The sequence below is a fragment of the Falco punctatus genome (genome assembly GCF_963210335.1).
Source record: "Falco punctatus genome assembly, chromosome: 4".
NCBI classification, from domain to species: domain Eukaryota; kingdom Metazoa; phylum Chordata; class Aves; order Falconiformes; family Falconidae; genus Falco; species Falco punctatus.
In genome coordinates, this window is record NC_137583.1 from 355,218 (window position 1) to 381,426 (window position 26,209).

A 26,209-nucleotide genomic window follows, 5' to 3' on the forward strand; every position below is an offset into this window, starting at 1 on the left:
TTAAATGTTTTGTACTTCAGCATGCACAAGGTGGATGTGGGCTGTGGTCCTTCCTACATGAACGCAAGAACTCCTGAATGTGTCTGTGTGGCTGGAACGAGGCAGGTGTGCACAGGGCAAGGACCACAACCCACCAAAACCACAGGCTGCACCTGAGCTCACCTGAACTATGCTAATTCCTTCTTTCCTCCCCCGGCTTTGCTGCCTAGGTGAGACAGGTAATGCATCCCTTGGCTCGGATGCTGGTCTGGGACCCAGCAGGCCAGGGTGTGACCACTGGTGGCCTTCTGGCATGCCCAGAAGTCCCTCACCAGGTAAAAATCCAGGGCCACTGCGGCAAGAAAACCCAGGAGGGCCACACGTACAGCACTACGTGCTGCCACCCAAGCCCAAGCCCTGAAGCGCCGCAGCTCAGGGGACACGCTTGCTCGTGGCCTAGCACCCCTCTACTTCAACACATCAATGACTTGGCCAACGAGCACCTGGCAGAACATGTTTCAGACACCTCAGCAGGGCAGCGAGATGGAAATGGGACCTCGAGCTGCCAGCAGCAGAGGAGAAACCCGGTACAACCCCAGGGCTGCTCGCGTTGAACGCTCACCCCTTTTACTGCCTGCCCTGAAGACCACATGTCACCAAGAGGACAGCAACACCCCAACAGCAAAGGAGGGAAGGGAAAGCTGCTGTGCACATGCTGCCGATTTTCTATCAGTCCACATCATGACAGAGGTCAGCACCTCTGCTTCCCAGAGAGGAGGGAGTGGGGAGATGCTCCAGACTGGGCTGAGAGATGCTTTGCTGCATGCCAATTTTTGCAGCTCTTCAGACAAGCAAAACCTCAGAAGAGCTGATAAAGACTCTGTTCACCACACACCTTCAAGGGAAATCTCAGGGCTATTGGAATTGTTAAAGGGATAAACCTGTCCAATTAAATCCCCTCTGCACTCTTGATATATACTTGTGCCAGACGTAAATGGAGCTTGGAACTAGTCCCAGCTGAACAGTAATGTGCTGAGCATTCAACCAGGACTAAAAGCACAACAGGCCTGATCTCCCACCTCCCGCGACGCCTCCACTGACCATCTCTCACCGCTGAGAAGCCGGCTTGGGAAGTACTTCATGGTAATGCACCAAGCTCTCACCTCACCCTCCACCACAGGATCCTAAAGCATGGCCAAGTCCTAACTGCACCATGAGAAGGAATATGCAAGGAAAAAATGCCAGTAAGTGTGAAAACACAAAACCAAGGGTGTGGGGTGGAAATCAGAGACAGAACTGAGAAATTTGGTTAAGGCAGTAAAAAAACCCTGTGCACCAAATCCCAGCTCTTCCAGCCACCTTCCCTTAGGATCCAAGGTAGATGGGAACACCACAGCCTCCTAGAGCAATGTTCACCCAGGCTTTGTAGCCACAGGAAACCCAGCCAGACATCCCAGTAGTATGCTTTCAAAAGACAGAAAATCCCCAGTCTTGTCCTTTGTATGCCAGGTGTAGGGTTTCCTACTCGTTACAGGAAAATTTGAAAATCTCCAGTGAAATATATTGTGAGCTCCTACACTTCAACTGAAGGAAACCCCACAAACTTTAACCCCACAAACTCTTCCCTTAACTACTGGAAAGTGCTGTTAGTTCTCTCATCGCCGGAGTCACTCAAGGTGCACTGAACCTACGACACATACATACGTCTATGTAAAATACACACAGATGTATATAATACACATTTTAAGTTCTCTGAGACAGGAAATGCCACTTTGCCACACTTCTGCTCACTGCATCATATTTGATACTGCACACAGCTGAGGTCCACTGCAAACGCAACAAAGCTGACCCTAAGTCAAAAAGATTTTGCTGGTGATGTACAATATGCAAAACTAAACCAGCTCTTTGGAAAAAATACCAGACCAACCATGTCACCAGCATCCCATGGGGGCAACGCCAGAGCCTGCAGACATTCATTCCTACCGTGTTCTATGGATCAGGAAGCCTCTTTTTAGAGATGGGAGAAGACCACCAGCACAGGTGGCAATATTTAGGCCGGTCACGGTGTATAAATACCTCACTTCAGGGCATAACCCTCTCAGTAAACTGTGGGATGTGCTGCTCTCAGAAGGCAAAGCAAACTGTCTGTGGTTAAATATGTGAAGGATGAAGCAGTCGGCATCCAAAAGCAGCCTTTACAAGAATGGTATAAAAAGTAGAAACGAGCCTAAAACATACCCTAGGATCACAAATATTCATCTCTCAGCCTCCTCCTCCATCAAATCAGAACTCCCTTCCTCCCCCAGTCTACAGAGCTTCGGGAAAGGATAGACTTGGAGGCATTGCTCATGCACTTCACCTAACGTTATGAAAGAATCAGATCTGGGGTGTCTGTAGACCTGAAGGAGAGGGGGAAGTACCCTCCTAGATCCTGCACATAGGCAATGACCTCCTCTTGTTCCCCTACCACCTTTTCACTGCAGAGATGCTTTTGCGGCAATAGAAGAGTTTTCCAAGGCCCTGGGCTTGGCACAGCTGCTTGCGCTGATGCCTTTCGTACCCTCAGCAGCCCCCCCGCCATCCTCCTGCTCTGACCATGCTGTCTGGCGTTGCCGGCACAGGTGAGGAAGCGGGGCTGGGCTGCCGAGACATCCGCGGTGGCCATGAGCAGTAGACAGCTGGGCACCCAGGGACACGGCGTGGCAGGACGGAGCAGCCCGTGTCCGCCAGCAGAGCATGAAGTGGGAGCAGCAAACAGCACAGGGAAGGAAAGAAGAGCTGCCCTTGTGGTCTGAGCACACGGAAAAGGCCAGGGGCTGGATTTGCTGGCAAGGGAGGCTCCAGCCAGTGCCATTTACCGTTGCTGATTCCTTTCCTTTCTATGGAAAACTGGCTCATCTTCACCAACCTCAACAAACACAGCCACTGAGGCTTTAGAGGAAGAGAATTCTCTACATGCAAATTGGGGAATCCCAGAAAGGCTACACAGAGAGAAGAGAAGGGAAGAGAGAAAAACACCCCTCAGGTTTGGGAATCCAGAGGTGGCAGCCACCTCGTACCCACCCCCAGGGGATGGCTTTTCCCTGGCTCACTCAGTACTCCACCAGCACCAAACTCCAACATCTGGTCTCCTAAACACGCTCACCGAAGAAGCCCTGCCTATACATGTGCCTCCGGGCACATAGAAAGGCAAGGAGGGGTCTGAACTCACTAAGAGATTGAAGAAGTGATACAAAATTTAAGTTAAAAAGAAACGTAGCAGAGAACCTATTTGGCAAACAACTGACCTGTCGATCTCTAGTCTTGGATGATGTCAAGCTTCAAGCCAGCCAGCTGTGATTCCCAGCACAAGAAAAATACAACAGGGATTTGTAGTTGTTTTGTAACCTGCCACCTTGTTCCCTTCCACATGTGAAGGAAGTTGTCTTTTTCTTAGCCCCAACGAGGGCAAGCTCGTGAGCGTGGACAAGAAAAGCCCCTTAAGCTCCTATCCAGTCAGGAACATACCCACCCTTTCTTTACACCTCACCTACAGCAAGACCCCTGGAATTTCCCCACAATGCAATACACTGGTTAAATTTGATGTCACCTCCTTCAGGAGTTACTCCACCTTAACAGTATTTTTTATTTCTATTTCAAAGGAGAGCAGCTGTACTTTAGGTATTGAAGAGCATCTCTTCCACCTCCCCCTATACTGAAGTTTGGGAATACCAGACAGCTGGAACTACAGAGCCCAAAGGAGACTGTGACGCTTGAAGCAGTGGACATCATAGGGGAAGAAGACTGGAGGATGCTGGGGAAAAGGGCAGTTAGTGCTGATGCAAATCCATGTCAAACAGAGGCCACTGTGTGGGACACAGGTAGAAGGTCCCCCAGGACCCAGCTGTAGATGCTCTTTTTCTAGTGCCCACTGGAACAGGTGGGGATTGCAAAAAGATCTCCCTAGGAATTTTTCTGTTCCGTGATGAGACTGTCACCAGATATTATGGTCTGGAACAAAGAGGGAGGGACAACATTCAAATAACCAGCCCCTTGCAGATGACTGCTATTTAAGGAAGCAATTACCCTCTCTGCCACACACCCCTGGCTCCGGAACTCCTCCAAAATGCACGTGGGAAATCACGTCCTGCTAGCGCCAGAGCCATGCCACAGCACTGCACCATGCCTGTCAGAACCAGACAGCTGAGTGTGGTTTCCTTCTGCTTGATTTCTGCTTCTTAGAAATGCAACACACAAGGTAAGAAACTATGTATTATTAATAAATGCTCCACACACAATTTAACTTTAATAAAGACATTAATATTTCCACTTAGAAACAGAGGAAAACAGGTTCTTTGATGACTGGACTGAATCACCACCTAATCATAATGGCAATTCTGAACCATGTGCCCATAGCGTCTGCCCGAAGGCTAGCTAGCACCTTCCTACAAAGCCCTACCATAGCACAGCAGTATTCCTTCTCTCTCCTGCAGCAGAGGAGACAGGGATGCATCTTTTCAGTAGAGTGAGCATGAGTGACGTGGCAATTCATACACCCTGGAGAGGCTCCATTTCTCCCTCCTCACCTGCCCTCACTGATACATGGGAGTCCCACCTGACTCAGATGCTGAAAAATTTATTTCACAAAGTCATCATCACTCTTGTGAGTCATGAGAGAAGGGGAGGAAATGACTCCAGGGGAGATGATTCAACTAGGGGGAGAGTTGAGACAGAAGAAAACAAAGGCTGGAGAGTGGAAGCAGCTGTGGGAGCCCTACTGTTTCAAAGGAACTTAGCACGACATGGAAGAGATTCAGAAGATCCAGTTTCTCCTCCTCCCATCAGCTTCCCCATTTCCAGATTTTGTTGTCAGCAGCACCAGCCCGAGACATCAAGAATTTCACACAAGCTGGATGTAAGAAACTGCTCCATCCACCAACTGCGCCCTGAAGGAGTTCTCTTGAAAGGACTAATTCAGGTCAACGGATCACCGTTCCCACTACAATAAACCAGCACCAAGTCCCTGTTATCTAACCAGCACTGTCAGAATCCCTCCACTGCATCAGGTCCAGCACAAGGCGAGCCCTTAACAGTGCACCAACCACTCCTGCCCAACACCCAACAAAAAGGTCAAACGACCCAGTGGAAATCACACAGCACAGTCTTGCTGTGTAACTTGGCGTTATTACCCTGCCCATCCAACAGGAGCAACACATTGTCCAGGTACATATCAAGTTTGCAACTAACCTCTGTCACCTGTGTCCTCCTCCAGCATCTGTAGGTGGTGCACATCTCTGGAATGTTTAATAGATGATGCACGCTCAGGCATGCATACAAACTATATGGACACAGGGATGCAAGTTCATGTTAGGAAAAGAACTGGTGTCCCTGGTCTTCACTTCCACAAACCCAAATGCAGTGCTGGCAAAGCATACCCCAATTCAGTGCCACTTCAGCTCCTTCCACTCAAGCTAAAACACCTGGTGTGAGACCCAAGAGGGACTACCTTCACCTCCCAAAGTCAAGAACTGAATATACAACAGTCTTCTTCACCCAAATCCCTACAGTTACCACTTTTGTCAGTCACTGTAGACAGCCCCATACCAACCTGACCCTCTGGCCAGGCTCTGACCACCCATGACTCAGATCCTATTAGGTCTTGAGACTCTCCAGGTCTACATGGGTGTTTTGTGATTTCTCCCACATACCCTCTCTCAGCTACTTCTTACCCAGCATGGAGATTGGCCACTTCCAAGCTCTCACCGCCTTAGTCACCCTGCCTACCAGGTTGAAGGGTGACCAAGCCTTTTTGGCTGTGCAGACACAACAGCCATGTCACCTGCTCCAATCCTTCCCCTTGTCTATCGCCCCGCAGAAGCCCTCCCAGTTCATCAAGCTGCAAACGACATCCAGTTGGCCATACTGCCAGATGTCCATGGCACATCATGCTGCTGGCTACAGCTGGGGATTTGAGAGGACACTACAGCTCCTGGCAGTGAAGCTCTTACACGGCTCCCACACTCCGCAGCAGAGAGGATATCTCCATCTCTCCAGGAAAGCAATTACTTGTCTCTTCCCCAGTAGCAAAGAACACTGTAGCAGAGTGCAGCTCCGCTGCTGCCTCGTTACAGCCACTGCTGGGTTTTACCGAGCTGGCACCACGAGCAGGTCACCTTGCTCCACTACAGATAAAATTAATTCATTTTAAAAGGAGTGTTACAAAATAGGACGGTAGATTGGAAATGTATGCAGGCACCTAGTAGGGCAACTCACACAAGCGGTCAATCACAGGATTTGAGTACCAGGCACCGGCACAAACACTTCAGCACATCCTCTCCTAAACAGGAAACCCCCCACTTGTCTGAAACATTTCCATGAGCTATTGCAGGGACACTGCAGTACCTGCAGTACCTTTGCTGCCGCTCACCATACCGCCAGTTAAATGACTGGGTCAAATTTTCTGCCAGGCTTTTGCTGTCACTTGTATTCTTGTGGCAGCACCTTCAGCTGTTCACATCACGGTGGGAGAAGATAGAAAGCAAGATACCTATAGTAAATCCTCACATGACACATCCTTGCCTCACACCCCAGACATATTCCATATGAATCTACAGAATGCAGTTCCCAGAAAAGGCCACACAACCACAGAAATCACTTTGAAGCCGAGATCATAAGGCTAAGCCAGCATCAACCCTCTTCTTTAAACAGAACATATCTGTCAAAGGATCGGCACACAGACCCATCACCTTACCTTTAAAGCACGGACTTTCTTGGCCAAGAGGCTCTCGATGTCCCCTGCAACCTTCTCCACCAGTTTCCTGGGCACGTTCTCCTTGACTTCAAACAGGTTTTTATTCTCATTGTAGATCTAAGAAGGGAAACAAGAGAAAGAAAGGCAGTCAATATTAGAGAGAAGGACAGCAGCCTTCCCACAGAAAAGCTGATCCTCTCAACACAAAAGAATTTTAGCAACATGGATTAGGTAACAATATAAGCTTTGGAAATGAGGGGAGGAAAAAAAAGAAAAGAAAAAAAAAAAAAAAAGCATTTGACCTGCTGCCCACACCACTGGCTTTATAGCTAGCTGCCTTTGTGCTTGCAGGCTGTGAGCATCCTCCCTCTCCCCCAGAAGCTGAGCTGCCCACCACACTGCGCACCCCCCCGCCCCCCGCCCCGAGCCAAACCAGCAGCACAGGCAGAGCCGCTGTGCTTCTTTCTGTGCTCTTCCTCACCCAAACGCACCCCTAAAGCATACTGACAGCGCACAGCCCCCTCCCCTCCCCAAGGCCACTTGCTGAATGGTGCAGGTGAAGCCCAGCTCCCTGCCTGCCACCAGCTCTCTGTGCACTGCCACTGGGTTGGCCAGGGCCAGGTGTGGAGCCTCAGGCAGCCCCGGGCAGAGGCAGCAGTGGGTACCAGAACGGGAGCAAGGGGGTCACATGAAGTAGGATAAAACCACGTCTCTAAGGAAGCTGTGGTAATGTGGTGCCCTCAAGAAATCAGGATTTCTGCAACTAGTCCAGAACTTGGCCAGGCTGTGGTGGGGATGGTGGGGAGAGGCACATGTCTATACTGGGATTATCCTGAAGGGCAGATGCAGTCACTTTTTTGAATTTGAATGTTTGCACCCAAAGCATGTGGCTGTGACCTGTGGGCCTGGCCTTCCAAGCCACATCAGCCAACTGCAGAGGACAATGTCACCCCAAGGGAAGTGCTGCCGGTGTCAGCACTGCCCCAACAAGAAGGGCTCAGTCCTACCACAAGACTTCGCAACCACCAACCCCTCAATCATCTCCTCAGATCATTTTCTGACTTAAATTGGTCTGTCTGCAAAGTCAGGTGTAACCAACACAGGGTAAAAGAGAGCTTTTTACCATGATCTGAGATTAGGGGGGAAAAATAATCCTTATGCTTATCTTTTCTTAATACACGAAGAAAACCACAAAGCAAACAGGATTCTGCTTCTCTCCGAATCCTCAGGCTACTAACAAATACCTGCAATTCCAGACATGAAGACATCTGGCAGCAGAAAACCCTCCAAGGAGAGCTGGACCTCCCCAAGGAGGGAGCTGACTCCATGCTTAGCTGTGATTTCCATGCTAAGCATGTCTGGCACCTACCCGCGCTTGCACGATCCTTGGGAGCTGAATCATTGCTTCCCACGGGACAAAACCCCCTCTTGGCTGGAGCATCAGTAGAGGTGAAGCACTCTGCCTGCAACTGCTGGCTTGCGGCAGACCTGGCCGTTTACAACAAAGGAAGAGACGAGGCGGTGCAGAAACCATTTCTCATGGAACATCTGCCTGCCTCTGCTCTGGGTCTTAGAGCAGCACCCAAACACACACAGTAAACAAGCAGCTTCCACAAGACAAGCCTGTACCTCAGAAAACCCCACATTTCACCCTGTGCTGGCAGCAAAAGGCAGGTCAAAGGGGAGGCTCGGCTAGAGAAGCCACTGGGCTGATACCACCACAACTGTCGCTCTTGGTGGAGCCAGCAAAAATAAAGGTATGGGCAGGCAGGTGTGCCCAGGGTCTGGACAGCAGCACAACACACAGCTTAAGAACAGGAAGAGACTCTCCTGATATATTGGGAAAGTCTGCCCTTTTTGTTCTCCAGACACTAACAAGCTGGAGCAAGAAGCAACTCTGCTCACCAAAAGGCAGCTGGTGATGAATTCAAGGGCCTGTGCAGAGACACCCCCCACACACAGAGCCTACCCTTTCCTTCTGTGGTTAAAAAAGTGGTTTGTGAGGTTGCAGCCACAGAAGTACGCTTGGAGACGAAGTGAAAGGCTGCTCTTTGGCTTTGCACAGTCCCTCCAGGCCTGCAGGGTTCATCTTCAGGCTTCAGCTTTGTTTTCTGCAGCTCTTGCTGGGGTCCACGCTCTGCCCGAGCTCCTTCTTTCTTCCGTACCACTAGGAAATTCCCAACAGCACGCCCCCTCCAGCAGCCTTGTGTCCAAATACACCGTTACTCCATCCCAGCTCTACTCCAGGCAGCTCTTTGGTTGGTTTGTTTTTTCCCCAAAGCAGCCCCAAGGGATTCAGGTAGCCTGCCCTGGCTGCCAGGATGGCAACCCATACCACCTCTGTCAGTGGGAGGGCACACAAAAGGCTCAGACCTGCTCATTTCTCAAGTTTCTGGAGAAAATAGCATTTCTGTGAATTTTCCTGGTTACTGACTTGCAAGAGCACAGGCCAAGAGCAGAGACACAGCAAACCAAACATCTGGGATCCTCGTCAGACTCCTCAGTCCCTAAGAAACACACGGAGCATGGCTCCAGCATCCTCCCTGAGTCTCTGCTCTTGCAGGCTCCAGACCTGCCAGTCTTCATGGAAGGGTAACTCCAAGCATTAAGTTTTCAGCCAATCTGATTCCAAGGGCTTCACCCAAATCATTTTGGTCCCCAACCCCCCCATATGTCACATCAGTTTGGCAGCTCCTCTCTTATTTCAGGTGATCGTTATATCAGCACAGTGACTCCAAAGAGGATGCTTTAGTGAGAGAACACCTTTTAGAGGCATGCTCAGACTCCAGCAGAAATTATTTCTAGGTGTTCTTCACATCAGGGCTCCATCACACCCAGAACTTCAGACTAAAAAGAATATATTGCTAATAGCAAAACATTACATGCTAAACATCCCACATCAGCACAGAAAGGGTTAAAGCGAGGAAAGCTCGACACAAAGCAATATTCTCTCATACTCTTTTTTTCCCTTTGGTAAGTAACAGCATAACAAAATAATGTTGTTGGGAAGACGCACGTTACCTCCAGCTGAGCAGCAGCAATTAGGAAAGCAAAGAGGAACAATCTTCAAGGAGAAAGCTTTGGGTAAGGAGGGCGTCCTGACTTTAGTATTTTCCTATTATGAAACAGAAAATTGGCTCCTATTGGTTACGGACAGAAACGGTGCCTGTCCACAAGGGAGGTAAAAACAGGAAAAGAAGCCAGGAGATGTTCCTCCAGCCTTCTCTGCAGCTGCAGAGCTCTGCAGTCTTCTTGGCTGAATAGTTCATTGGCGTTAATTAGAACAATCCAACATGAATTAACAGTGACCATACGTGCACAAGAACGTACCAGACAGGCAGGGGAATGAATGGTACTGCTCCAGGCAATTAAGATAGCTTTGCGTTCTCCATTGTAGCATTTTGCTTTGGGTTTTCAGAACTTGCCCTAGTTTTACTTATCTAAGGTGACATTTTCCATATTGTGTTTTTCCTCAAGCTGAATCGAAGGGAGGATTTTCTGACCAAAGACATCCCAAACGTTCCTCAGCGATGGCAGAAGCTGTTAGTTCTGTCCAGATTAGAAAGCCATTCTCATTGAAATTCTCCTGTGATCGGGTGCTCTGGGACCTGGGTTTCAAATTTGTAACAGCAGTGACCTTGGAGTCACGAAACTGCTGCTTCTGATTCTGCACAGGTACACTCACACCCAGCCATACCGGCACCCTTGGGGAGAAGGTGGGGGGCAGGGTGCATGCTCTTTGTAGACTGGGGTTTAATTTGCAATCCCTTCACAACAAACACACCCCATCCGCTCACAGCCTGCATGTACCCCTGCGACAAGCAGGGCAAGTGGAAGGCAATGCAGGAACACGAGAGCCAAGCCCGATCCTGCAATGCTCCAGCCAGGCTGGAATGGGTAATACCCCTGCATCAGCCCTGCTCAACATGGGTGGCAAACTTTCAGTCACTGGTCCGCAGAAGGGCTGCACAGAGCCCCTGAATTACTTACAGAGGTATTAGCCCTCAGGCAGCATAGAGGACGAAGCTGTTGTATTCAGGGGATAGGGATCAAGACCAAATGATAAACTGCAAATGTCAATGAAAAGTGTGGGAAGGGCTGAAGTTGGATGCAGCAGCCAAAAGATCCAGGCATGGCAGTAGAAAGAAGAGTCCGGCAGTGGCTGAGGGGGAACTAGTAAGTGGCAAGAGCAGGAGGAAATATTAACACAGGCAAAACAACAGAAAGTACGGAGTTGAACTGAAATAGCAAAATAAAAATAAAAAAAGATAATGGTGGCAGGTATGGGGGGGAAATCAAATAGCTCAAGAGAGCCTGCAACATGAAAAATTTAATCCCAAATACTCCTAAGCATAGCGCAATTAGAAACAGCTGAGAAGATGATCTAAACCAGCACAGCCGTGCTAAGTAGCCTTACTGAAAAGCAGAGCGGGTAACACAACGATTGCTAGTACATGGTCACAGCAGCAACTGTACAACCGAGGAGGCAGATCTGATACTGCCTCAGAACATCCATCCTCTAAATTCACTTGTTTGCCTTGCTCCTAATGCATAACTAACGATGCTCATCTCACCTATCAATTCCCTCTGTGCCTATATATCCAGGGAGCTGCCAGGGTTCAGAGAAAGCATCTGCCCTCCCCAACTCCCCATGAGCACACCCAGCACCCAAACTGGGCAGCCTGAGAAGGAAAAGGGCACAGAAATACTCCCACAAGTGCAGAAATCACTACTTGATAAGCTGCCACAAGAAGACCCAGCACCCTTCAAGGGGTCAAGACATCTGATGATAAAACAGGAAGGAAAATAACAAACTCCAGGGGAGCTCCCTGTACAGCACCACAGCACATGTATGTGCCTTTGGGCACCACTAGAAAGTAAAAACTTTTTCATCAACCCCAGCCTTGCTGTTTCCCAGGGGCACTGGCCTCCTCTGTGCAGCAGCAGGGCCAGTCTCCAGCCTCCCTCCCTGGACAAGAAGGAGAATGTTGATGGGAGGGCTGGGACAGTGGGGTACCTGTGTGAGCCAAAGGAGACCCCTTCTCCTTCCCTTTCCCCCCAGCTCCATTTCACCTCCTCCAAGCAAGCAGCCCTTCCCAAAATCGAGCTATCGGAGGGGCTGCACACCGCTGTGCTTGCACAGCACCATCTCCATGCCAAGACTCCCCCTCCACCTCACTTAAAAACAACAAACGAAAAGCTGAACCCCCACCATGGCAGCTGGTGACCCCTGCCGTGCTCAGCCCCACCAGGCCAGGGTACAGCCATACCCACAGCTCAACCCCCAGCCGGGATTTGCTCAGGGCCAACTGCAGCCCCACCGGGAGAGTCTGCGGAGCTCCCACTGCAAAGACATCTGATCCGGGACACAGTTATCTCCCGGAAAAACCTGCCCCCCCCCCCCCCCCCCCCAAGTCCAATACACATGGCTTGGACAGCTGCAGTCCGAACACCAGCGTGTAATCACAGCGCAAACCCAGCATGTTTGCAGAAGAGCAAAGTACTACACACAGCAACAGAGTGGGCTGCCTTCCGTGAGCATCGTGCCTCGGAGAGGGGTGCTCCTGGCGAGGGAGACCAAAGACCAAACAGCACCTCTACGGGCACAACAGCCACGAACACCCAAGATAACCCCTCATGCCCCAGAGATGGGACTGCTGTCAGGAAAATAAAAGGGTTTTCCCATCTGACATTATTATGGGGGGCAGGGAAGGTCTTTGTTTAGGGCAATACTTCCAGCTCCTGCAGACAGGCCCATGCTGATCACCCTCGTACAGTGACCCAGATATGGTCTCTGCAAAGGGCATTAGTTGGTGGAAAAAACACTGCAGCAGGATACCTGCCCTTAGAGGGGCTGCTTGCTTAGATGCCCATCTGGTGTTTCTCCTAAAGCTTCAGGATCTGTTGGTCTCCACCAGACAAGCAGCAGTCTGGCCCACTTCCAGACTCATCTCACCTCCAGTGGGGTCCTGCGGTTTCCCCACGGCTCAGGGTGTCACTGACAAGGAACAGAGGGAACCCTCAAGCAGACTTGCTCGTGCCTTGAGCACACAGAGCAGACCCCTCTGATGAAGAGGGAGCCTACAGAACTGCCTAGTAAACATAAATGACTGGCAAGAGCCCTGTGAGATGGTCCAGGCTGAGCAAGGACCAGCGTGGCTGGGTAACAGGCAGGAAAAGGAGTGCAAAACCCCAGAGATCCTGTTGGAAGATGGAGACTGCTCAGGGCCACAGGCAGAACGCAGAGACAGCACGATTCCCATCTCACCCCTCGTCCCTGCTGCACCTACTGTTGCTAAATTTCATCATCTGGTGCTTATAGTTCTTGCAATGATGGTAATCATTGTGGTTAGGAGGATGTCAGCCTCGGCACAGCGTCAGGGCTAATCAAGCAGGCAGTGACAGGTGTGATACTGGCCTCGCTGACAGCCCGCCAGGATGAGTGGTGCTGCCTGGACCACACACCACTGCAGGGGCGAGGGGGATGGGGACCACCAAGGGCACTTGGGTGGCTTCTGGCAAAGCAGCCATCAGCCAGGAAGGTGCTAATTCCTGTTTTCCCTGTCGAGGAGTCAGGGGCTGGCTGAGGGAGGCAAGGGGAAGCAGCTGCAGGTGAGTGGTGGTGCCGCAGCCCAGCGAGGGCTTTGCAAATACAGCCCACACCACCTGCCAGAGCCAGCACCACGGATGCCACCAGCCCTGACGACCTGGCTCTGTGAGCATCAACCCAAGCCCAGGCACCGGCCCAGGCACCCACCGTGACACCCCCTCAGCAGTGGTGCAGGCAGCTCCTGCTGAGCCCGACCTGCCCCTTGCTGCAACCCTGCCTGGCCCTCAGCAAGAGCCGCTGCTCCTGCAGCCCGCAGACGCGCTCGAGCGTGCGCAGGAGGCAAACAGCTTGACATTTACTAGCCCTTCTCCTCTCTCCTCACACAGTGCCATTTCCCTGCTGCGCTCCTTCCTTCCACCTACCTAACAGAATGCAAGCACCCCGGAGCAGCTCTTCACAGCTCTCCTGCAGAGGCACGACAGGAAAACATGCCGGTTTAGCTGCTCCTCAGGGATCGTCGGCTCTAACTGAAGCAAACGCATCACAGAACTAAGGTCTCCTTCCTTCACTAGAAGTTCAGCAGTACCACAGAGGACACGGGGGACAAGAGGAAGGCAGCCCACTCCACCAGGGATGGAGAGGCAGAGCTGCTCCAGCACTCCCTGTCCTGCCCCATCTGGCACCGGCATCCATGTCTCCCATCCTCTGTGGCACTGGCTGGAATTCTGCTCACTCCACCCCAGATCATGAGCCTCAACAGCTGAGACTTCAGGCCTGCCAGCCCTGAAGCAGACCTCAGACCACTATGCATAATTTAGCAACTAGCCAGGGATAAAGGGCTGTGCACAGTTAGCCTGGATTATAGAAAACCTCTTCTGGCCTGGAAAGCTGCTTTTAGTCTTCAGCAGCCCAAACCCTTGTATGGGGAGCTTTCAGAGCAACAGACCTGCCTGGGTGTCAGCAGAGAGTGAATCTTCTGCAAGGTAATTCAGTACCACACAACTTCAAACTCAAGTCTTTTCCTTTCAGATAAAGTGTTGTAAAAATAAATCACTGCATAGTTGAAAATGTAAGGTCTCAAGCAGGATGGGAGCTCTGCCCAGGCAACTCCTTTGCACACTCAGCCACTTGGATGGCGTGGGTCTTGCTGCCAGGTCAGGTCACAAGCCCACCAGAGCCTTCTATGCTAACGTACCAGACTGAGAGAACAAGTACAGCATCTTGGACAAATACCCAAATGCATTCAGAGATCACACAACCCCTAAAATATACACTTGCACAGCAGAACAGAAAACAAAACCCCCCAGTATGATCCTTGACTCTGGATGCTGTCTTGGTTATATGGGACATAACAAAAGCTTTAGTAAAGAAAACACAGCATTTTTAAAAGGTACCTCAATTGCTTTCCTTCAGGATATCTGCAGAAGAGTTCAACCAGTTTGATCAGTCATGTCTATACAGAACAGCTGTACTACAGATTAGCATCATTAAAATTGCACCTAGAATACTCTATGTACATCCTAGGAGGGATGCTGTCACACATAAAGATGTACTCTTTGCTATATTTCAGCTTTATATTATTGCTATCAGAATCAGTGCTTCTGCACAATGGACACTGGAGTAAACCCAGTATGATCCCTAAGAGAAGGAAATTATGCTATACCAAAGCAAGGGATAGGTCGGATCAAAAGTCGCATTGATAGTGGTGCAAATCTTTCTATACGAAGCTCTTCCAGAAACACATGCTTGATTTCTATTGATTGGTTCAACAGAACTCAATTTCCCACGGGTTTACCTATAAGCAAGGATTAAAATAAATTTTGGAATGGATCATCGGTTTAACTGGCAGAGGCTGAAGCGCTTTCTCAGGCAGACAGGCACACATGCTGAAGCACCACGCTGGACCCACCAGGACAAGTGCAGGGGTTGGGAGAAAGGGGACCCCGAAGGAGGGCTCAGAGGAGAGGGGGAACAGCAGGAAGCCCAGGTAGGGGAGCAGGGTTTGTGCTGGGACTGGTGGCTTCAGAGAGCACATGAATGAGATGAACAAGAAAAGAAGAAAATGGCTAGGGAAAGATAAAGCATGAAACTTCTCTGCTTCTCTGATTGCCCTTGGCCTCTCTGTGGCTGTAGTTCTACCTGTCTCACAGTTGCTGGATGGTTTAAAATTTTGTTTTCCTTTATTGTGCTGTTTCTTTTCCAAGGCTAAATGTTTAGGACACTGACATTACAAAAGCTAATACCAACCCAAAATGGGATCTCACTGGACTCAGTTTCCCCAGCAGTGAGGAGGATGAGGAAGGGACCACCACTGCTATGAGAGAAAGGAAAGCATTTGACCCAGCCTCTTCTGCCGAAGCATGCAGCAGTGGCAGTGCCTGGGGCAGGGCTGCTCCCTGTTCCCTGCAAGCGTACCCCAAGCATGCACGGCTCCCTTGCTCACTCTGCACTGACTGATGCAAGACTCTCGGATCCTCAGAGACTTGACTTTAAATAAATAACCAGGTCTCTATCCCAAAACAGCTTTATTTTCTGTGCCAGAAAAGCTGCTGCTTCTTGTAGGAAGGGCTGTGGAAAAAGGCTGTGCTGTGCAGCCTCTAACACTAAAGCTCCCAGACATATTTTTGCAGGCTTTCCTTCTAACTACACAGGAAAAAGACTAACAATTGCCTCGTGCTGCCTTTTATTTTTTATTGATGGCTATCACTGGCCAAATTCAGTTCTCTGCTGCAGTGATGCAAATTTGGCGTAACTCCACTGACATGGAATTAAACTAAATCTCTTAGAGCTAGAGCAATTGAAATCTAGGCCAGCATAAGTCAGCACTGTCAACAGTCACCCCTACAGTTTTCTGCAGAGTAATGATCTATTTTAAAGAAATTGAACTTTTAGAAATAGCAACTTTGCAATTCTCTTGATTTATCTTCTGATGTAGGTTTTGGGGCTTTCTGTGATCTTCAGGGATTCATGTTTACAAGCTTTTCTCCCTAATCTCAAGCACTAAAAGCACCTCTGTAAATGCACAGATACATCGGAAGCAAGGCTGGAAGAGACCCACTTGTCCAACCCACTTCCCCGGCTCACTATACACCTAAGCTGTGCTGTTCAAAACCCTGCACTTAACCCACTGGTCGTGGAGAGCCCAGGCTTCCCTGACTGATGTCCAGTGTTTTCCTAGCCAGCCTGTTAGAAAGTCATTACAGTTGTTTAATATAAAGTCCTGTCTGTTGTGGCACAGGTTTATAAAGCTTTGCCTCGTCCCCCCAGAGGATATGGAGAATAGATTTGCAGACAGCTTTCCTCCATGCATTTGCAGACTCAAACATTTTCCTGCTACTGCTTCCTGCTCCCTAGGCAAGGGTCCAGAAATGGAGACTTTAACAAAAACACACCACATACCTGGAGATTTTAATAAAGAGGTGACCCTCTGCAAAGTCCTATCAGCTGAGATTCTCGGCTTATTCCCAATTCCAAAGCCTCACCAGCAAGACTTGAGCTGCAGCACCAAATCCTCCAGCTGGGAAACCCAGCCCAGGTTTGTTTTCAGCACAGTCTTGGAGGAGCGCAGAGGCAGGACTGATATGCACGCAGAGGAGCCCACAGCATGTCTTTTCTGAAGGCAACCTCAAGAGATCAGACAGCTGGATGAAGAGACTTCACTAAAAGATTCAGAAAACTCTGCAGCATCACAGAGAACAGGGCTGGAAGAGATCTCATCAGCTCATGTGGTCCCAGCTGGCTCAGATACCCCCAACAGAAGGTAGCACCATGGATGTGTGATTTCTAATGTAACTATTACAGTTATCTCATTCTTAACATGTTCCTCTGACCTGTTCTTAAAGGCATGCAGTGATGGAGATTCCAGTGCTTCACAAGACATAATGCTCCAGTACTTCACAATCCTACTTGAAAACTTTTTATGATGCCTAAACTGTAAATCCCTTGCTGCAATTCAAAACCATGTTCTTGGTGAAAAGACTCAGACAGGCACTTGAGCCTCGTGCTGCTGTGTCCCATTACATATCTGAAGATTTGTCCTACTTTAGTTTCTACTTTTACAGGTTAAAAAACCCCAGATTCATTTGTTCTTTCCCCACAAGTTAATGCTTTTCATATCCAAGTGTCTTGGGTTCAAACTACAATTAAGGAGGCTAGGAAACACCATTTGAGCCTTCACTAGGGTGCTATTCAAAAGAGTCCCCAAAACATCCAGGCATCAGTCAAAGCAGGGCACTTTTGATGAAAAACCAAACCCAAAACTTTGAGGGAAATGAAAATACAGATCAGGAGTGAGGTGGAGGGGAAAAAAACAGAGCCCAAGCCTGGAGCATAAGGAGGCACACAATTTTTGTTGGAAGGGCAGAGAGATGGTACAAGAGTGCTCAGACAGGAACCACAAGAGCAGCTTTGATGAATCCTGAGATACCTGGTCCTGATTTGATTGCTGACAAGAGTGGAGCTGTGAGCGGCCACAGCCTGCCATGGAAGCACAGAGCAGGGAGGAAAGGTCAGCAGCTACCTGCAACGGCAAAACTGCAGCAATGGGGGGGCTGCAACAGTACCCATCCGTCCTGTGTCCCACCTTTCCCGTTCCTTCACCTTCCTCATCTTCACAACCTCCAAGATACATGATTATGCCAATGACAAACTGCAGTTGTCTGTCAGATGTGCCTGCTAAACCCAGCTTGCTGCTGCAGCCCCCCATTCCAGGCTATTGCCGCGCAGGATTTGCTAGCACGCCGGCTCCTAGCGCCAGGCAGGTGCAGCTGTCACATCCCAGCCTTCAAATTAAAGAGAAAATACAGTGGGGACCTCTTAGCAGAGCAGCAAATTGCCCTCCCCACCAGCTGCACCACCCTTCTTCTCAATCAGCTGCTCGTTTAGTTGCGGCTGTGACATGCCACCAAGGCACAGGGCTGCCTGCTGTCATCGTGGGAAGGACAAGACACGGAGTCGTCCTCAGTGGGGAGTAGAAGGTAAGTGTCCCATGGATCCACCTTTCACAGAGCCCATGAGATTTCCAACCCACGGGCGCTCGCTCGCTGGGCTGTCTGCTGCCGCACCACCTCCCACCAACATTGCTGAGCACCCTCCCACCCACACCAGCCACTACTCGCTCCATCAGCACTTTGGGGGTTAACGTTGGCAAATTCTCCTCTGTCAGCCCTGAACGTGCCGCAGGGACTCACAGGCTCTTCCCTCTTCTCCCAGTACCAGCCAGAAGGAGTCAGCTGCAGCTCTTGGAAGGGTGGTCCTCGACCCAGAAAAGGACCCAGGCAAAGGAAAACACTGACCCTTCGCTAGATACAGCTGATCCACACAACCAATGGGACTCACCAGGTGACGCGTTACAGGTCTGAGACAGGGAACAAAGGGTAGGCTGTTCCTTTCCCAGACAGGGCCAGACATACCTGCTCCAGCAAAGCCTGTACATACGGCTTGTGACTTTCTGCTCTCCATACAGCCGAGGACAAGACACCAGGACATTCTGCAATCCCAGCATCGCTCCTAGTGGCAAATGAATGCTGCCTGCGTACACTGCCAAGATCGCAGGAGGGCTGTCCTACAGGTGGGGAAGAACTTGGTCCTTGGGTCCCCATTGCACCCCAGGAATAACAACAAGCTGCAGGGAAGCACCCAGCGTGAGAGAGCCAGGGCTGGGCCAGAGGGAGCCAGCACCCCCAAGGCAGCCAGGAGCACTCACGTGGATCTACCCAGCCACCATCACACAAACCTGTGCACACACTTGCATCCTCACTCACCTTGCCCTTTCCTCCTTCAGTTCTTCCCCAACATTTGAGGGCTCCAGTCTCTGACATCCCAGCCCTTTCCCCCTGCACGTGAGCACACACTCACAGATACAGTGCCAAGTACCAGACCCATCTGTTCTTACAGGAGCAGGTCCCCCCACAGCCCCCCTGCCTGTGCACTCTGCTGTCGACACAAAGCACTGTTTCAACTCCACACCTGCACTCTCCCTACAACAGCATGCAATCTTAATTAAGCTTTAGGCACAGGTGGGGAGCAATTGTCTGGCACTTAGGGCTGAGAGAGGAGACTTGCTCCGTATTCCCCCTTTGCCACACACGCAGTACTGACCTGCCAGCATGATCAGTGGCAAATCACCTTCCTGTGTCTGCATGGTCCCACTGACCTCCCGCTTTGAAGGAATTTATTGTTAATTTTTTGCAAAGTGTTGTGAAAGCCTTAGGGGAAAGGTGGCACAGGAACAGAGAGTATTAATATTCCACCAGGAACCTCCAGGGACTGACTGGTGCATTAAAGCTACTACAAGCAGAAACAACACTCCTCTATGGCTCGAGCCAGACCTCCAAAGTACTGGCAGATTTTTTTTCAGTACCTTCCATCAGCATTAAGAAACATGTATGCGGCCTGTCATTATGCATCCAGAGCATGCCTGCCACTTGGATCTAAGATAAGAGGAGAGCAGGATCTGGGATGGATTCAGATATACTTGGCGTAAGAAAAGGCTGCATCAGGCACCATGTACGGTGAAGTATTAGTCTCCTGCTGTTCCAGCATAAAGTTAATCAGGGACAGAAATTAATCCCTCCTGACAGCATGTTGCCAATTTCTGATTTCATCCCCATTTGCTTGTAGCTTATCATCAAGGGAATGGGAAACCTGTAGCATGGACAAGCCTGCCACATGCCTCCTCCTCTGGTAAAGGCTCACACGCACCAGCCATGGGGTCACATACACTCAAAGCAACATGTCAGTGCTCTGCGCGCATGCAGGTACCCTCACATCTGTACCGGTTCACCCACCATCACACAGTGAAAAGTTAGGCATATGCTTAAGGCAAAATATATGCCCAACCATCAGCTTGACTTCAAGATAGTGGGAGGGAGGGGAGGAAAACAAAAAGAAATCCTCTCCCCAGAGGGACAGCGCCAGAAGAGCAAAGTGGCATTTACAAATCATAAGCATTTCCCTTCCCCACTCTCTGCTCCTTTGCCCAGAATGTTAATTAGCATTACTCTAAACAGCGGCAGCAAAAGCTGAAACCCAAGCAGCTTCAATTGCTTTAAAGGAAACCTGGTTGGGAATTCTTTCAGATGAGACATTTAAACTCAAATGGCGAGACATCTGATGGCAATGCAGCAGGTGCTTTTTAATACCACCTTATAACTCTCCTCCTAAAACTAGGGAGCGAGTTCTAAACCAAAAACTATCATTTCCCAGGGCCATAGGATTCTGCCTCATGTTCCAAATGTCAGGGTTTTATGCTGTAGCTTGTTCTCCCAAGCCCAGTGGACCATGGACCGAGCCCTGCAGCATGGCAGCGGCGCCCTGCTCACTCCTGCAGTCCTGACATGTGTCACTGCGCTCCAGGCTGGGCAACCCTGAAGGCTGCTTTGCAGTGGGGTTTAGCTGATCACGCAATAGAAAAGTGGGTTTGTGATTATATTCATAAATAATAAAGCTGACTTGGATTTGTGGCATTAATAAAGTTTAGATGGTTATATAGATCACGTATATTTCTGCGTGTTTGGATGATCTATATACATCTTACCGTATCACCAAATTTCAGCCACAAAAATTGTAGCAGGAAACATGCTTCAGAATTTGCTTCTCCTTTTAGTACCATTCCCTTTCCTACCATTTATAACTCTCCTCATCCAACTTATCAAAACTACAGCTGCCATCAGGAAAGTCCTCTGCCCCGAGTGATCAATGCTGTGTTTCCAGCACACCTGGTGCCACATCTTACACAGCCAGAAGGACCTGTACCTCACCTCCTGAGCAACACAGGCAACAGGGCTGCTGAAATTAATTCCTGCTGAAATGAGAAACTCAACAACCTGCCATGGACTGAAACAACTGGCCTTATACATGTGGACAGCAGTTCTCAGTACCAAACCCATGCAAAGCTCCACACCCTAGCCAGGTGCCCAGACTCTGGTGATGGGTTCATCCTGAGCACCTGAAGAGTCAGCAAATATGCCGTCATCTCAAAGGGGTCCCCATACAACTCCAGACCAGTAACAAGACAACAAAAAAAAATCAGCACCGTCTCCTGTGAGTGGAGAATGCATGGCATAGCAGCATCCCCCACAATGTGCTGCAGGAGCATTCAGCCCCGTTACTTCAGAAACTAAAGAGCTGTTGGGAAGTAAGTGCAAGAGGAATTGGGGATGAGAGGCGGCAGCCTCCTGGCCATAAAACATTAGGAGAGCTAAATTATGCTCCCAGCCGCTTGCTGAGTTCATGGGAGAATTGCTCTCCTCTCTCCGTCCAACAGACCCAGCCAGCAGATCACAGACCTCTGTGTCACCCACCCCTGCAACCCAGCCTCCTACCTCAGGTGATGGGCAAATCCATGGCGAAATGGGTATTTCTCACATCTCCTGCTAGTGCGGGATTCTGCCCTCCTGCCTTATTTTTCCAGGTCCTCTATCAGGCCAAGGAATTTCACAAGTAAGTGGTATTGCATGGGGTTTACTCAATAGGACATAATTGACTCTTGTTGCAAAGAATTAAGTGCTCTCAATAGAGATGTCCATTTTTAATGCCTTTTTTTATTCTTACTAATGAATTAAGCCAAGATAACACCAAGTAGTTCCCAGATGAGACTGATTGTCAAGCAGATGAGGATTTTATCAATAGATTTCCCCCCCTCCCCTTTTTTTTAATGCTTAACTCTGAAAAATGGTAATAAAAAAAAGATACAAGCAACCAGAAATGCCTTTTCCTCCTTGAAAAAGCATAAAGTAATCTCTCCAGGAGATTCCTTTCCCAGCTATGTTAGCTATTACTGCCTCTGCATGGTTTCTAGTTATCTGTGCATTTGAAGAAAAAGGGGGGAAAAATGCCAGAGTTCACAAAACTGCTTTATCTCAACCTCAGGATGCTTCGGTGAACATTTTGAGTGAAATGACCCATAAAGTGATTAACAGCTTATTAACTTGAAGGGCAAGTCACAACACCACACAGAAAAGCAACACACTATTTCTAGATGTGCTGGGGAGTTTGCTTATGGACGCTGATGTTCTCGCTGGTTTTTGTTTCCTGCCCTCCTTTCTTAACTAAAGTCATGCTTCCATTTTGTCCTACTCCTCTCGCTTCCCCACAAGCTCGCTATCCTTCCAATTCATGGACCAGTATCCACACCTGCCACAGACACTGCTTCCTAAAGACCACTCCTCTGAATTGCAGAAAACACATGTTCTCTGTCTTGACTTGCTCCAAAAATCCCTCGCACGCAGCCTGGAAAGGTCAAGCGCTGTGGATCCTATCATCTGTTTGCTATCTCAAACGCTTTTTCAGATCTTCCTGTGCCCTGCTACTCAGTGTTCCTCTTCTTGTCTCTTCACCTCAGCCATGGTGCAGGAAGAGGTCCACCGCCCCTCTTTCAAGCAGCTTAGGGCTCCCAGACAAAGGAGACCACAGTTCCTACAGGGAAGACTATCCTAATTACATAGGTCCTCCAACCTGCATCTCCAGCTGCAGTTCCCCATGTGAGACAGGAACCTGACTTACAGAGGTGGTCTGCAGCCTGTCTGACCAGGCTCATCTCACTTTCTGGAGAAGGGAAGAACAGCAAGGAACGAGGGTCACCCCTGAAGCATTTAATATACTAAAGTTCTGCAGCGCGTAGGTGGGAAAAGGCCTGGACAAGGCACAGCAGAATAAGCCATGGCTGGGAAGCTGGGCTGATCTGCTCAGGAATTCAGCACAGTCTGCATGGCTGGGCTGGACAGATGCTGGGGTTGAGCTGAGGAGTTTTGCACAGCAGATGGTCAAGAAGCTGTGATTTGCAGGTAATCTAATAATCAAGTGGTCGTATCAGTGAGGATATGAGCCACGTGGTTGTGAGGTGTTGGCACACTTCCCCTGTTTCTGTAGAAGTCATTGGACAGTATAAAGCAAGGACATTAACTGTTTAGCTCTCAGCTACAGCCAGCAGCCACTTCAGAAAAAAAACCCAAAACAATTTAAAAAAAAATAATAATAAAAAAAAAAAAAAAAAAAAAAAAAAATCGCTGCACAGGACAACCAGGAGCCGAGGCTATGCTGACACTCACCATTACTCCGGTGTCCACAGCTGGACCAAGACAACATGCAACTGCTACGGGCGAAGGGGGCTACCGCCTCTTCCCCCCTACCACGTCCCTGGTGCCGACACCAGTGATGGTGCCACCCTGCAGCAAGTCTGCTCATGCCACTGATCCAAACAAACCAACCCTCTCAAAGCTCCCAGTTGGGAATAAACCATATCAAACTCTGAGCACGTTATGCCAGCTTGAGCCCCTTTCAACGACAGGGTTGACTTCTTCCACTCTCGCCACTGCGACAGAAATGGGAGACGCACAGTACCAGTGAGGGAGGAAGAGAGAGAAAAATCCTAGGACAAAGCCCTCCAGTGAAAATAAAAAAATATTTTTCTAGAAATGATGAAATGCTAGTACTCACTCTCTACAGCCCCCAACAACAAAAAACTCCGGTTCAGAATTTTTTTATTAACTGTCACAAAATGATGCAATGCATATAGCATAATTATGCTTAAGTGCTTTCCATGTTAAATGTCATTTCAGTTACTACTTTTTAAATGCAATTCTTATTGAGTGCACAATAATAATTTAGCAAGTAAACAGGCAAGTTACAAGAAAAGAGTGGAAGTACAGGGGGAGGTGGGGAAGCCTCAAGTGTGACAATGAAATGCACTGGGGTACATGGAGCTGTTACTTCTGAAAGCTTGGAAAGAACTATAAAAAAAGCCATAAATTACAAGGTTGCAAAACGCAATAAATTACAGCCTCTACAAAAGGCAGATAATGGAAATGAGAAAGGATAGAGGGAAGGGGGAGGAATCTACATAATTTGTCACCACTGACCCCAGACATCTGCACAGCCTGCAAAGAGCACTGGAAATATTTGGGTGTTTCAGTCTCCTCACAAACAACAGTCCTCAGGGGCAGCATGGGGGTCAGCTGGAGGGATGCTTCCCCTGCATCGGCGCAAACACAGGAATACTCCCACAAGCACGCAGCCTTCCCTGCATCAAACGCACCTGGGGGAAACCAGGGGAACTCCAGGCAGAAGACCAACAGCCCCGCACTTTGCAGAACCTAAAGCCCACCAGTCTGCCAAGCTAATGGAAACAGGGTGCCAGCAAGTGCTGGCACACTCAGCTGAGGGAGGCATGAACACACTTAATCCAGCCATCAAACACAGGCTTGCAAAGATACGACCCTTATTCTTCTTCCGTTCCATTTGCAGAAAGGGTGCTGGGGGCCTTGGCGGACACCAAGTTGACCACGAGGCAGCAATGTGCCCTTGCAGCAAAGAAAGCCAACGGCACCCAGGTCTGCCTTAGAGGAGCCAGCAAGTCAAGGGAGATGATCCTTCCCCTCCACTCGGCACTGGTGAGGGCACACCTGGAGCGCTGGGTCCAGTTCTGGGTTCCCCAGGGCGAGGGAGATAGGGAACTACTGGAGAGGGTCCAGGAAAGGGTCACTAGGATAGTTAAGGGGCTGGAGCATCTCACATACAAGAAAAGGCTGAGAGAGTCGGAGCTGCTCAGCTTGGAGAATAGAAGGCTGAGGGGGATCTTACCAGTGTCCATAAATACCTGAAGGGAAGATGTAAAGACGACTAAGCCAGGCTCTTCTCAGTGGTACCCAGTGACAGGGCAAGAAGCAATGGACACAGACTGAAACACAAGAGGGTCCATCAAACCATAAGGAAACTGGTTATTTTCTCCCTCCCACTGTGAGGGTGACCAGGTACTGGAACAGGTTGCCCAGAGAGGTTGTGGGGTCTCCCTGCTCAGAAATATTCAAAAGCTGCCTGGACGTGGTCCTGAGTGACCCACTCTGGGAAATCCCTGCTTGAGCAGGGGTGCTGGACCAGATGACCTCCAGAGGTCCCCACCAGCCTCAACCATTCTGCAATCTGCAATTAAATCACCTTCCCAAATCCATACAATTAACTCCAGCTTTAGCCCCGTGCAACTTTCCTGCCGTTACGGCTACACGTAGCTGCTGAACCAAAGATGGCAGCAAAGACAGACAACCTTCTGCAGAGCAAGCGGGAGCCAGCAGCCAGCCCCCTGCTATGAGAAAACACATCCACATGAGAAATGCTCTTCAGCAGCAACATGTGCCAGCAATGCCAAAGCTGTTTGGAGGAAGACAACAAGCCGTATCTCAGGAGTGGAGGGTGAGTGCGGACGAGCTGGTGCCAGGAGGCACGGCTCCCCATCGATTTCACAGCCGGCTGGGTCCCCGGGAATCAATACCCCTGGGGTTTCAAGATTTTCAAAACAAAGCAACCAACAGAAAGGAAAAACCCACTTGAGTAAAACCAACAAACAAAACGAAGGCAGCCAAGTTCTGAGAGTGGAGATGAGCAGGATCTTAATCTCTGGAAAATTAAATCAGAAGAAAATGGAACAGGCACAGAGTTTGGCTGACAGAGAGCATCCTCCTTTCAGCAGTGCGTGTGCCAGGCTTATTCGATTAAAACTCTTCAGGATGGAGAGATACAAAAAAAGGAGTGTTTTCATTACTGAAGTGGGAGTGAGGAAGAAGAGGTAGCCTATAGTTGCTATAGGACAATTTTTAGTACTAATGGTAGCAAGTAGTCCCAGTGGATGGAAGTAAAGTGATTTTACAGGTTATGATTTCATTCCCTGGGGACAGAACTTTTTTGCAGGAACTGGATGCAAACTTCCTGGTGTCCATCTGAGCTCTGGGCTTACACTGCAAGCTCTGAAATGGTCTGGCAGTTGCTTTTACTGCCTCCAGACCTCAGGGAAGAGAAATCCAGCCTCGGTGCTTTGAGGGGTTGACTGTGAGCCTAAGATGAGGTTTTACTACCACGGTGGCAAGCCCTAGACATTCCTCAGCCAATGCCAAAGGGCTAGGACAGCCAGGACACTGCCAATGGCACCTCGAGGGGCTTCTTGAAATGGGCTTGGCAGG

The 26,209-nt window shown here is 49.5% G+C and overlaps 1 protein-coding gene across 4 annotated transcripts in view; it reads right to left on the reverse strand.

Moving 5' to 3' along the window:
- CACNA2D2 (calcium voltage-gated channel auxiliary subunit alpha2delta 2) overlaps positions 1-26,209 on the reverse strand; it is a 223,836-nt gene that overhangs the window by 130,972 nt on the left and 66,655 nt on the right. For all 4 annotated transcript variants that reach the window (XR_013927591.1, XR_013927592.1, XM_080383949.1 and 1 more), the window contains exon 3: positions 6,710-6,826. Coding sequence is in view for 2 of the 4 variants with exons in the window: in XM_080383949.1 (XP_080240075.1) it covers positions 6,710-6,826 (117 nt within the window). In the remaining 2 variants the exon portion in view is untranslated. The remainder of the gene's footprint in view (positions 1-6,709; positions 6,827-26,209) is intronic.